The sequence below is a fragment of the Peromyscus maniculatus genome, chromosome X (assembly GCF_049852395.1).
Source record: "Peromyscus maniculatus bairdii isolate BWxNUB_F1_BW_parent chromosome X, HU_Pman_BW_mat_3.1, whole genome shotgun sequence".
Classification (NCBI taxonomy): Eukaryota; Metazoa; Chordata; class Mammalia; order Rodentia; family Cricetidae; genus Peromyscus; species Peromyscus maniculatus.
In genome coordinates, this window is record NC_134875.1 from 51718704 (window position 1) to 51732623 (window position 13920).

Below are 13920 nucleotides of genomic sequence, written 5' to 3' on the forward strand. Positions count from 1 at the left end.
GCCCATGAACTATGGACTTGTGGCTGTGGAGCCCCTATGGGACTGGACTAGGCCCTCTGGGTACAGAAGATGGTTGTTTGGCTCGAACTGTTTGGGGGGCACCCAGGCAGAGGGATTGGGATCTGTCCCTGGTCTGTGGCAGGCTTCTGGAATCCGGTGCCTGTGGTGTGACACCTTGTACAGCCTTGGTGCAGTGGTAAGGGTCTTGGACCTGCCTAGGCTCAGTGTGCAGGACTCTGCTGATTCCTCATGAGAGACCTTGATTTGGGGAATGTGGGGATGTGGGGTGGCTTGGGAGGGAGGGCTGGGGGGTGGGAGGAGGGAGAAGGGGGGATCTGTGGGTGGTATGTAGAGTGAGTAGAAAATTTCTTAATAAATTAAAATTAAAATTAAAAAAGTATAATATAATATTTGTTTACATAAACTAACCAGAGCACTGTTTTGGTTCATTTAAAATAATAAGAAAACAAAGATAATAAAACCCAGATGTTATTATTCATTGATTTAAAACTGTACTCTTGCCAGGCGGTGGTGGCACACGCCTTTAATCCCAGCACTCGGGAGGCAGAGCCAGGTGGATCTTTGTGAGTTCGAGGCCAGCCTGGTCTACAGAGCGAGATCCAGGAAAGGCACGAAAACTACACAGAGAAACCCTGTCTCAAACCCCCCCCCAAAAAAAAAGAGAAAGAAAAAAAACTGTACTCTTTTACCCTATATAAGGATGGAAAAAAAACCACAACCCAAGAACCCACACTTCAAATTGAAAGATCATCAGAGACCCTTTGGGGGTGTTAATTTTTAGGTCTCTTTAATTTACTGTTTCAGATTTTCCTCTGGTATATTTGAAGATATTCTTCTTCAACAACCTTTATATAGTTACTAACAGTATCATATCTTGAGTCTCATGCTTTCATTTCTAAATAAATGTATCTGGAATATTTACTGTGTCCCCAAAAGTGCTATGTTTTGTTTATAACACCATTTCTCCCAACTGAGAATGTCTTTCTCAGTTCTCCCTAGCAAACAGCCTCCCAGATATTGATAGTGCTTATAGACAGATGATTAAAATAAAAAATGATCCAATTTGGACTTTGGCAAAAAGCTCCACAGATGCCACACTGGAATTCTGCCACAAATATTTCAGCTATTGTTATTAATCACTGATTTTAGGAAAACTTTGTTTCATTTAACAACACCTGCTAATCATAAATTATATCAGAGCTAGGTATAGAAAATTGCATTCGAGGTTTCTATTATGTCTTTTTTCATAGATTAAATAAGTCAACAAATTGAGCTACTGACTATCCCAGTAATAATATATTTATCTTACTTGTTTATCAACTGTTCTAGAAGACTTCAAACTTTGTAGGAACTATGACTATTCTATTAACCAAAATCTATAACAATGACCAGCTACCACCCCATTTCTCTGTATCTTGTCACAGTAAAATCATTCCAAGAATTATTTCAATTTATCCTGTTCCCAAATACATGATTGGCTCATATTCTCTATGTCCCTCCAGTCTCTCTATGCTCAAAGATCAATTTCTAAAATATGAACCCCTTCCTTGTCTGTCATGATATCTCACTTGATTCTTCATATTATTTATCAGCTCCAGTCATATCACACAGGATATAGCTATTGACTGCTCTCGGCTAGAATGAGACCCCATGTAAAAAGAATTTTGTTTAATTATTGCTTTATCTTCAGGATTTAAGACCAGTTCTTGGGGCCTGGAGAGATAGTTCTGTGGTTAAGAGCACTGGCCACTCTTCCAGAAGACTTGGGTTTGATTTCCAGCACTCACATGAAGGCTCTCAACTGTAACTCTAGTTCCATGGGACCAGATGCCTTATTTTGGCCTCCATAGGCACCACATACTCATGTGGTACACAGGCATACATGTATGCAAAACATCCATAAACATAAAATAAAAAAAACATACAAATCAACTCTTGATTTTTAGAAGGCACTTAGTAAATGCTTGTTCAGTGAATGCATTATACACCATCACATTTAATATTTTGTATTCCCTTTTGTACTTACATAGCAGTGGCAAAAAGATGAAAACAGGGAAAATTTTCTAACTAAAAGGCAACATAAAACCCATGTCACCACTATTACAGCAATGTGGCAAATGTCAAATGCTTTTTATTATTTCCAGCTTACTTTATACCCATAGTCCTTCCTGAATTATCCACAAGCAGCACGAGCTTTCAATATTTAAACTGCTATCCCTTCTTTAAGAATTATGTTTTAAAAATACTAAAATTATGTGTATTTTTCAATACCATTCAGCAGTACAAGTGATGCTTAGATCTATAAAAGTACTATTTGGGAAAGTCTAGGTTTAGGGCAATCATAGATCAAAGGGAACTTGGTCTGGATAAATTATTCTAATGTCTACATGATTTTGATTACAAATAACAGATGCATAATCAGCATCATAACATTCTCCAGTGATTATCAGTATTTTGCTCTTACAGTGTTATTATGTTGGACATATTCGATATTATTACTTCAAATCAATTTCCATATACAACATGAGAAAATAATTATTAGGGGAAATAGTGGGCAAACAGGAGTAGGGAGAGGGAGGGAGAGATGTTACTGACTTCATTGGTAACATCTAATATGAAATGTTTATTACAGCTTTCAAAACCCATTTGACCCACACTACAGTGATCTGAGATAGAGAAGACAATGTTATCTTCATTTCACAGATGAGCGCACTAAGCCTTTACTTGTAAAAAAAATTATACCTGTAAAGAAACCAAATACATATTAAAAAGTCAAAGAAGGTAAAAGAAACAGGGTTAATGAAGAAAGTGCAATCACTGGATGGTGCATTTGTACAATGTGAAGGCTGGCAAAAAAAATCCCATAATTTAACATCCAGAGGAGTCTTTCACACTGTGCTCCCCTGCCTGTCTGGAACATCTTAATACCTCTGAACACACACACACACACACACACACACACACACACACACGCACGCACGCACGCACGCACGCACGTACGCATGCACACACATCACACATGGTGACATGTGTGTTATATCTATATCTGAATCTTTTTTTTTGTTTACAAACTGTATGGGCATGGCAGGCTTCTTGCTAACTGTTCTTATAGCTTAAATTAATCCATTTCCATAAATCTATACCTTGCCACGTGGCTTGTGGCTTATCGGCATCTTCACATGCTGCTTGTCCTGGCGGCAGCTGGCAGTGAGTCCTTCTGCCTTCCTGTTCTTTCTTTTCTCCTCTCTGTTAGTCCCACCTATACTTCCTGCCTAGCCACTGGCCAATCAGTGTTTTATTTATTGACCAATCAGAGCAACACATTTGCCATACAGAACATCCCACAGCATTTAGTAATCCCTTTATCAACAAAGGTTATCTCTACTTTGGATGATTTCATACAAAATTGGTCACCTTCTGATATATATGAAACAGTAGGGGAATTTAATAAGAAATACTGAGGTATTCTATAATTCATGGATGCACAATGGACTTTATTAGACATGAATAAAATCCATTTGATGCATCTATCTTTAGCCACATACTGACTTCCAATTGCTTTAATTTGGGCATCACTTTGATGAGCATGAATCATGATTCCTCAATTAATTGTACTTAACAGTTTCAAGGAAATTAAATAGTGTAGGAAAAAATGAAAGGATAAAATATTGAACAGGTTTTCTCAAACTTAATGCATAGAAAAAATGAGAATAAATAAAATTTATCAAAATAAATTTAGGTGGCAGAGAAATAAGATTAGCCTGAAGGAATGTCTACCCTTATTTATATCTGAATCTTTATGTCACAAAGGTATATATCATTTCTTTAAATGTGAAAGGTCAGGTTGAAGTTTTGAGAAATAAAGATGGCTGGTTTGGTCGGTTTTTTTTCTTGATGAAAATAAGGATTATTGATTGCCTATCTATAAGTCTCATGATTTTTTAGGTATTGGTTGATATGTGTCTCACCATTTTACTTACCCTCTCTGCTCTTGGGGCCCCTTCCTTTGTGGCACAGACTGGAATGTTTGCTCCTGTGCACCTTAGGGTCATGAACCCGAAATCCTTAAGAGTTAAATATGGAGATTATGTGCAAAGGGTTTTGGGGGAAAGATATAGGTTTGTATGTTAAATAGAAAAGTAATTTTAGTTTAATTTTAAAAGCTAGAAAATTGCTAGGTGGTGGTCTTTAATCCCAGAACTCGGGAGGCAGAGGCAGGTGGATCTCTATGAGTTCAAGGCCAGCCTGGTTCAGAGCAAGTTCCAGGATAGGCTCCAAAGCTACAGAGAAACCTTGTCTAAAACAAAACAAAACAAAAAAAACCCTGAAAATTGATAACACTGACCATTTTAATCCTCAAAACCTATAAAGCTGCTTTTTCTTGTTCCAAGAAGTTTTTAATTTATTTATTTCTATGTGTATTAGTGTTTTCTGGTATGTATGTCTGCATGTCTGGTGTCTGTGCAGGCCAGAAGAGGGTGCTGAATCTCCTGGAATTGGAGTTATAGACAGTTATAAGCTACCATGTGAGTGCTAGGAATTGAACCTGGTCCTCTGGAAGAGCAATCACTGCTTTAAACCATTGAGCCATCTGTCTAACCCCGAGAAGATCTTTAAAGATAATTTTTATTTGATTTTACAGGGATCAGATGCTCCAAGGATCAGGTCAGGGGCACAAAATATGATTTTTCCCTTCTTACTATTTGCCATGTGGGGTTTTCTTTTTAATAGGCCAATATGATAATTTACCTTTAGCATGAGCAGGACTTTCCAAGCCTATTCCAAAATTGCATGTTTACCCTTTGGGTACCAAACATTTTATCAGATGATTCTTTTGTGAGCATGAAATGCCGCAGTATTTTGCTAACACATATGTAAAATGAACATTTTCAGAGTTGGACTCTTGAGTTGAGGGTTTTTTAAAAGCTTTTTTTTAAAGAAAAGCTTAGGGTTTCTGTGACACGGTCATTAAAATGTTATAAGTTCTGTTTATTATATATGTGTTCAGAGAAAATCATTTACAGTGATTTATAAAGTCTAAATATAAAATGAAAAAGTTACTTCAAATATTTTCAAATAAAATGTTTATTTCAAATGTAACCATGTTCCAGTTTATACAGATGCTTCAATTTCAAAGTGACAGCACCAAGATAAAAGAAGGGATAAGGAAAGAGAATATTTTAAATCTTTTGTTTAATGTTAATTTTCTAGTTTTGCTCTACATGGAATTAAAAAAAGGTCTGCTGATGGTAATTATAAATCTAATGTCTAAGAAACTTGCTTACCACTATTCAGGTATGAAAAATTCAAGAGTAAAATTCTCTCAACAAACTACCTAAGACTTCCTGATTGGCAGGTCTTCCTAAGCCTCATTCAGTAGAGTACTTAACAGGATGTAGTCTATGTAGTGGCTCTCATCCGCCAAGCAGAGAAAATTGCTGATTTGTGCTTAATAAGCCAAATATGCATAAATTATTTTAATTATAGAAAACAAGGTTCTAAATTTAGCAGCAGTAGTGAAGTCTTTACCTTTATAAACCATGAGAAGGCAAGTGAGGCAACTAGAGAAATTCAGGATAAAATATTCTCTAAATAAAAGAAAAACAACCACCTTAGTTTTGTAACAAAATTTCCAAAAAAAAATTCCATTCTGCGGTGATCCAAGATAATTAAGGAGGACAAAGTTTGATAAATGGTCAGTCAGTAACCTACAAAATTTCCACTAAAAAGTAGCTAAAAAATTTAGAAAAGGGACTTTGTGATTCTAATGTCAAAATTCTCTTGTTAGAAACATCATTATGAAAGAAAACTAAGTCCATGAGGCTTGGTGTGTTGGTGTATGCCTATCATAGAAGCACTTGGAAGGTTGAGGAAGGAAAATAGTGAGTTTGAAGCTGGCCTGAGCTATATAATTAGACCTCTCCCCCAAAATGGAACCAACTAACTTCACCAAATCCACACTCAAGACATTATATTACTGGGTGGTTATTGCCAGTTAGCACATATTAAATAAAATAAATCTCTGTTGTTATTTTGAGAGAGGGTTTCTCTCTGTAGCCTTGGCTGTCCTGGAACTCAGAGATCCACCTGCTTCTGCCTCCTGAGTGCTGAGATTAAAAGCCTGTGCCATCACTGCCTGACAAAACAAACCTTAAAGTACAATAATTAACATTTCTTGGTGGTCATCATCATTTCTCCATTACACAAAACCTATAAGCTAATCTTATAAAGGGATAGCACATAACACAACACATAAAGTAAACAAAATGGAGAAAAGCAAGTTTATGCCAGTATATACTCATGCTCTGATGAAAGCTCATGCTAATGAGTATAGAAAAGCAAAGCTCTTGGTTTCACAATTTAACTAAGGGGACAGTTAGTTAAACAGCCATGAAAATCAGCATACGCTTTTGCTGTGGACCAAAGGAAACCAAGGAAACTTTTAAAATAGCTCTTTGCTCCTTTTTGAGTTGTTTTGTTTCATTTACATGACTGTTGTGGTGATTTTAGGTATCTTGTCAATGTCACAGGTAAAATAATCATGCAGAAACAAATTGCCCATAAGTCACCACATACGTATATGATTGATAGAAATCTTTGTTTACATCTTCAGACAAATGTCCTTGTTTTCTAGCAACTGGGGAATTAATAAAAGGGGTGGATAGGATAGAGAGAAGAAATCCACTTACAATTGACCTGCTTTAAGAAATTCTCACTTAAATGAAACTGCCATTTAATGAAAACTTTTCTGTAAAATAAATTGTAATTTTTAAAGATTAAAAAAAGTTAAATCCTAGGTTTATCAGGGAAATTTTTGTTCCCATACTGCCTAGAGGTCCTCCTTGAACTTAGATAGAAGAATGTTACTTGTAAAGTTATATATCTCATTGGACATATGAATTGTATCCACATTAGGGGAAGCTTGTATTAACATAAATAAACCTTTGTGACCACTATCTCACATTTTATACTCTAAACTCCATAAAGTAGGCACCAGGATTTTTTTTTAACTGAAGAGGGAAATCAATGTCACTTAACCAAGAATCTTCTTCATTCAACCCTCAGTCATTTGGTTCTAATTATAATTTCCTAGTAAACCAGCTATCTTGCTCCTCTACTTCCACCCTCCTCCCTTAATCCAGCACTTTAAAGGCAGAGAACAGAATTATAATTACCAAAAGTCATTGTAGCATACAGTAGTGCTTTAAGATTGCATATATGAAAGAATTTGACAAATGTCATCCAACAACTAAGAGATAAGGATAGGATCAGAATTCAGGTTTTTAGATTTATGCCTCTTTCCTCTGCATCCATTACCTTACCCAAATTAAGCCTGGTCCACCACTTCAAGGTCCTAATACCAAGCCAGGAATTAGCATGAAAAACAGCTCTTGCCTCCCCAAGGTCCAAAAGTTTGAAAACCCCTGCCCAAGACAAAGGATCTCAAAATAGCCTTCTCTGGATTCTTCAGACATGGACCAGTTTTGAATTTTTAAAATTCAGAACTGTGGGCGGGTGGGTTAGGAGGGAAGAGTTGAACTTCCTTCTGTTTAATTGGTTTGGTTTACACATCTTTGAAAGAAGAGGCAGTGCCAAACTCACTGGAGAGAAACGTGTGCTTAACAGAAACCGAGATCTCAAGGATTGAAAACTTGGATATATATAAAGCGAAAGAAGCAAAATCGGGAGAGGTGAGTAATTCTGAGGGTAGCTTCTCTACTTCCCCAGCATCAAGCATCCCTACGCCCTGACCCAAATCTCACTTGAAGCCTCTCTCAGTGTGTGATTGGGGCATTTCATTCTCCTTAGGATTCCCACGTCCTCACAATGCCCCCCCACCCTCCACCCCCGCGCACTCACTCCCAGGGTGGTGATTATTTGTATAGGTTTTGAAAAAAGTTAAGTTCACAACCGCGAACCCGCTCCCATTGCCGGTCTTAACGGGACTAGTCAAGCTAGACACTGGCCATCAACCCCCTCCCCCATGGGAAGGGACCCACCTGGTACTACCGGACTCCTCCTTAGCTGCTCCCATCCCGGGTCCGACCCAAAGAGCAACTGTTACTCCAGTGCAATACAGTCGGGACTCTCTGGGAGCAGCAGAAAGGTGGTGGCGGGAGCCGAATAGGCAAGTCCGTTGCCGCCGCGGGTTTAGGACGAGGCGGCGGGTGGCGACGAGTAACTGTTTGCCTCGCCACCCTTTAAGTGACAGTGGACACAGCCCTAACTCAGGTGTAGCTGGCCGCGACTGCTGGCCGCCGCTTACCTGTAAGTCCCCCTCCGCCTTCTTCCCCGTAGCCTCGACGCCGTTGCAGGACAAAGTACTCGTTGGATCTTTCCATCAGCCACAGCTTCAGCGCATTTTTCAACAGCACTTCCTCAGGCTTCAGCCACATCTCAAAGAACTTTGTGCCGCCTCAGGAGCGGCGACCTATTTGTCCTCCTTACCTCTCCCCTCCCAGCCTGTCTTTAACCCTCTACTTCTCCTCCCACCAAATCTTCCTTCGGCGGCAGCGCCTCCGGAGGTTTTCCACACTTCCCCCAACCCTGCCTTCTCTCCCACGTAGGCAGAGAGAGTGCCAACTCCCTCCCACGGAGCTACCGCCAGACTGGGAAATAGTCCCGCTTCGTCTCCTCTTGGGAGTTGTAGTTTTCTATTGGCTTTCCTGTACCCATTCAACTGTAGCTCGAGACTACATTTCCCGCAATGCACTGGGGTAAGAGTTGGGTGGGTGGGGGGCGCCTTCGAAGCGGTCCCGCCACCAGTTAAGTGAGTTTTGCCTGTGTAAAGTTAAAAATGGTTTTTGCTTCAAATAAACTAACCCTGGGTATGACAGTTCTTTTATAGTGAGCGGACTAATTTGTTGAAAACAAAGTTTCCGGCATTTTTGAGTAACGGCCCATCCAGGAAGCAGTAGCCTGCAGCCACTTCTATTTAATTAGCACCAACTAGATACTGGGTGATTTCACAGGTAACCCTCCCAGAAATCTTTCGAAGTAGATCCTCCGTTTTTCTCCCTAATACACGGAAATCGCTAGCAACTGAAGTGACTTATTCAAGGTCTCACAGTTGTTGCTAAGATTCGTTGTTCAAAATTCTTGCCTAAATTAAATTCTTTCTGTTCATAACGGAAAAAATATAAATCTCATACCTTCTTCACACCTTGCGACTCTCCCTTACCCCCATGCTGCCTCTTTTTATTTACTGTTATAAACGATGGAAAATCTCTAGTCCAACTTTTTAGGTATCCAAACTATTTATGAGGGTATTTTGTTTTTCTTAAGCTGTTTTAAGAATAACAAAATTCCTTATAGGGCAGACTTTATTTCTTGGTATCTTGGCAATGTTGCACAGTTACTTGCACACTAATATGAAAGATGTCTGCTGTGAGGAACTATTTGAGGGCTGTTTTTATTTGTTAAACCCTGGAGCTAAAGAATAGACTGAGTGAAAACAGACTTAGGAAAGTCCAGATAAAGGGTCTGACAAGTTGGCAAGATATCCAAAGGGAAGACATATGAAATTGTGGCTAAAACTATGGGATGGGACACACTCAGACTAGCAGTCCTGGAGCCACTGAACTCTGCCGTGAAAGAGGGTGTCCAGGTTAAATCTTACAAAATGCAGGCTGTCACACGAAAGTTCTTGTGGATGAAAAGTAACAACAACGAAAACCCCCAAACATCAGCAACAACAAAGCCAAGCCCCCAAACAGGACAATCTAGGATTCCCTGCTACCCAAAGGCAATAGGTGGTAGAGCATCTCTCTTCAGAGTATGGAAGAGGCAACTCTCCTAGAGCCTGGACATGAAGCTGTTCCTAATGCAAAGTCATCTGAACTTGAAGGTGTATTAAAGCACATCATTTCTGCTTTTCTTCATAGTGCAAGGTCAATAAATGCAGCAAATATAGATCCCTCTTGTCTTCCTTCATTTGTACAGTCTCGGCCTCCTTTTAATTTCCATTGTCAGTCAGTACCCTTATGGTTATAGTGATGGCAAGGAGCATCAGAATTGGATGGTTCCCTTACCTCTACTCTGAACCCAGCCAGGTCTACCTAGATGCTCCATCATAAGATCAGGCCTCTTTCAGCTCAGCACCGAGCATTTAGAGCACTTTTTGCTTCTGTAAACAAACATTTTGCTGATTATATAAAGAAACAGTTTTCAAGTTAAATTCTGTTTATCATGTAAAAATTTGTCTTGATCACAATCTACTTCAAGTCTTTGCAAATAAGTGTTTCTCTAAAAGCACATTAAAAATAGAATGGCGTTCTATTTGCTGTTCAATTGTGCATGTTACTGTAAATTACTTAGGGATTACAAACGATCTTGAATATCCCTGCTGGTGTAGTCCTGGCACTTAATGTACAGCATGTCATGTTCATTAATAAGCCTGTGCTTTTTCTTAAGCTTATAAATGCAACTTCAGAGAAATTGTTATTTTCCTAAGACCTCACACTTAAACAAATGGCAGAGATGGGATCCTAACCTGTGATTTATGACTACAGACCAAATTACTATATTGTCTATGAATATGGTCCATAGATACAAATGCAGTGTGTCCAATGCTAAACTCACTTCTCTCAAATCACCCTGCCTAATAATCTCTTAGTTTGAAACACACCTATTTACCAAGATGTTAAGCTAAGAACTTTGGAATAAGCTTAGATTTCTTTCTCTCATTTCCTGTCTCCCCACCTCCACCAGCTGTGTCTCTCTACACAATATTTAAGAAAATCTATCTCACCCTTCTGTGGTTTAGGCTAGCCCCACATCATGTTATTTCTATGCAACTTTTAAAGCTTCTCAATTCATCTGTTTGCTTTCATTTTTATCTCCTAAGCTATATATTAACCCACCTAATAATAATACAGCATGTGGATATAATATCCAGAGATTGGCTCTTCTAAATAGTGGCCTCAAATACCTATGACAAAATGTATGAGGTAAGAAATGCCCAAAACCTATTCCAGAGACTGTGCTATGGAAGGGCTCTAGCTGTCATTTAGTTTATTGGCTAATCTGCAGTGACACTAGCTATGTTTATATATTTTTAGTCTAAAGCAGGTTTGGGTGCAGTAAGACTCAAAGTGTGTATATTATTGTTAGGGGACAGTCATTTAAAGTTTTGTTACTCAAGTGTGGACCAGTATCATCTGGTCACCTGGGAGCTAGAAACTCAGACCCTCTCACCTTACACTAGGCCTGCTCAACTAGAATGTATATTTTAACAAGGTTCCCAGGTAGTTTGTAGGCAGATAAAGTTGTAGATGCACTCATGTAAAGCAAATTGGGTATTTGAAAATCAAACTACCACAAATTGGTGGCAATTAATCATGTTTCCACTAAGCCCCACCTAGGCATCATTTATTAAAAATGTAAGCCCTGTCAACATAAGGTGGCTATAATGCTGTTTTTAAAAAGATTCTATTAGTACCTGTTCATTAACATTTTCTGGGACAGTGGTTAAAAACTAGGATACCAGTTGGAGTTACAGCTAAAAAGGGAACTTGCTGTTAACCAGCCATAAACATTTCTATACTTTTAAACACCAACAACTATACCTGTAAGTACCTCACATTCATGAAATTTCTTCCATATTAAAAAAATTGAGGACTAGAGAGATTGCTCAGTGGTAGGTTCTTGCTGCATTAAGCAGGAGGACCTGAATAAAAGGCCTAGAGCAGCTATACACACCTATAATCCCAGTGCTGGTGTCAGGGACAGAGACAGGGTGATTACTAGGCCTTGCTGGTTGCCACCCTAGCTCTGGGTTCAATGAGAGACTGTCTCAAGGGACTAAACCAAAGAGTGATAGAGCAGGGCACCTGATGTCCTCCTCTAGCTTTTGTGCATGCCTTTATGCACATATCACACACACACACACACACACACACACACACACACACACACACACACACACCATGAAATACACACCCTGAAAGTTGAGGATTAATGGTTAGTGCTTCTCAAACTTTTCACTGAAGTAGGTTTGTTGGTAGAGGCTATCTCTAGAGGTCAAAGTGACCACCGCAATCATTAATTCTTTTATTCTCATCTATTGTATTAATTAAATTTCATATTTATTGTGCTTATAGTACAAAAATAATTCCAAACACAAACAATGAGCAAAGGAAATAACTAGAAATTTTACATTCTTGGTTGATAATTAACAAACTATTCTACAAATAAACAAGGATGAATGTATTAAGGAGATAAGGAATGTTCCTAGCATTCCAGTTGTCACTGCAAATGTTTTTATGATAGTGTCTGATTGGGCGTGGAGTAAATGTCTATTTCCAATATATAACAACCCAAATTCCACTAAACGCATACTCAGACACCCTTATTTCTTACGTTACAACTCGTACAAATATCTACTGCCATGGTTAAAAGAATTAGCCTATGTTGTGACTATCATAAAATCTGATGCTTAAGCTAAAGTATATCAAATGATAGTAGCAGGAAGTAATAAAATTCACAAGCAGCATGGAATTCTTCTCTTTGATATATACCCAGAAGACTCCCAAATATACATCTAGAGAATGATTTGTATATTAATGTATGTGGTATTACTATCCATAATGACCAAAATGGTGCAATACCCTAAGAATTCAATAACTAATGAATGGCTAAAAAAAGTCAGATTCTCATATGAGGGAATATACAACAATGAAAAGGCATAAATTATTGGATGTATATACTATAATATGGATTAAGCTTGAACGCATTATTCTAAGGGGAATCCAGTCACAAAGCCCTTATTGTACAATTCTGTTTGTATACTGTCTAAAATTGGCAAACCTATAGAGAAAGCAGACTAGGCTGGAAATAGGAAGAGGAATTGATTATTGATATGAGGGTATATTCTGGGATAATGGAATAAGGACCTGAGTTCAAATCCCAGTATCTATGTTATCAAGCTGTGCATCCATTCCCCAAATACATGTAGCTCCAGCTCTGAGTGGCCTAACAGCTTTTTCTGGCCACTACATTGTGCCACCCCTCACCACACATATGTATACACTCACACAGACATGCTGTGGAACAATCTTTGTACACTATAAATATGTCTTGCTCTCATTGGTAGTAAGAAGCTGGTTGACTGATAGCTAGGCAGGATTTTGGGGGGCAGAGAGAATGCTGAGAAGGAGGGCAGAGTCAGAGGAGTCACCAGCCAGACGGAAAGGAAGCAGGACATGCAAGAGAGGTAAAAGCTATGAGCCTCGGGGCAGCACATAGATTAATAGAAATGGGTTAATTTAAGTTGTAACAGCTAGTAAGTAATGAGACTGAGCTATCAGATGAGCATTTATAATTAAGTCTCTGTGTGGTTATTTGGGAGCAACTGCCAGGACACAGAAAAACTCTGCCTACAAGACACATACACAATTTTTTCTAAGTTAAAAATACCTCTCACTGAAGCAGCATGCACAGGGCCTACACAGGTCTGCACCAGGTCCTCTGAATATGTACTATAACTTTCAGTTTAGTACTTTTATGAGACTCCTAAATGTGTGAACAAGTGGGTCTCTGACTCTTGTGTCTGCTTTTGGGGTTCTTTCATTTTTCTGTTGGCTTGTCTTATCCAACTTCCATATGATGGTTTTTGTTTTATCTTATTATATTTTATTTTGTTAAAAAAGAAATAAATCCTTAGATGGAAAAAATACCTCTCTCAAAATGACCCCCATAAAACTTAAACTCTTTAAAAATATAGGGAATACTCATACTACAGGCATGTCGTCACATAAAACATGTGTACACTGATTTTGTTAATCATGGTCCTGTGGAATCTGAGCATCTGTGTATTCTTAAAATGTTTTAAAAATGACAAGATATATTCTGATTCATTAACATTCTATCAGTCATACAGTCCAAAGAGAAAACTGGAAG

At 38.5% G+C, this 13920-nt stretch overlaps 1 protein-coding gene across 4 annotated transcripts in view; it reads right to left on the reverse strand.

The window, feature by feature from the left end:
* The window catches only part of Tbc1d8b (TBC1 domain family member 8B), an 80729-nt gene extending 72116 nt beyond the window's left edge, over window positions 1–8613 (reverse strand). For 2 of the 4 annotated variants that reach the window (XM_015992354.3, XM_076562256.1), the window contains exon 1: window positions 8288–8562. In XM_015992354.3, the coding sequence (XP_015847840.1) occupies window positions 8288–8417 (130 nt within the window). In that variant the 5' untranslated portion in view covers window positions 8418–8562. Of the gene's footprint in view, window positions 1–8287 lie in introns of all 4 variants that reach the window. The other 2 variants (XM_006970318.4, XM_015992345.3) reach the window with 2 other exon arrangements.
* Between the last annotated feature and the right edge of the window lie 5307 nt (window positions 8614–13920).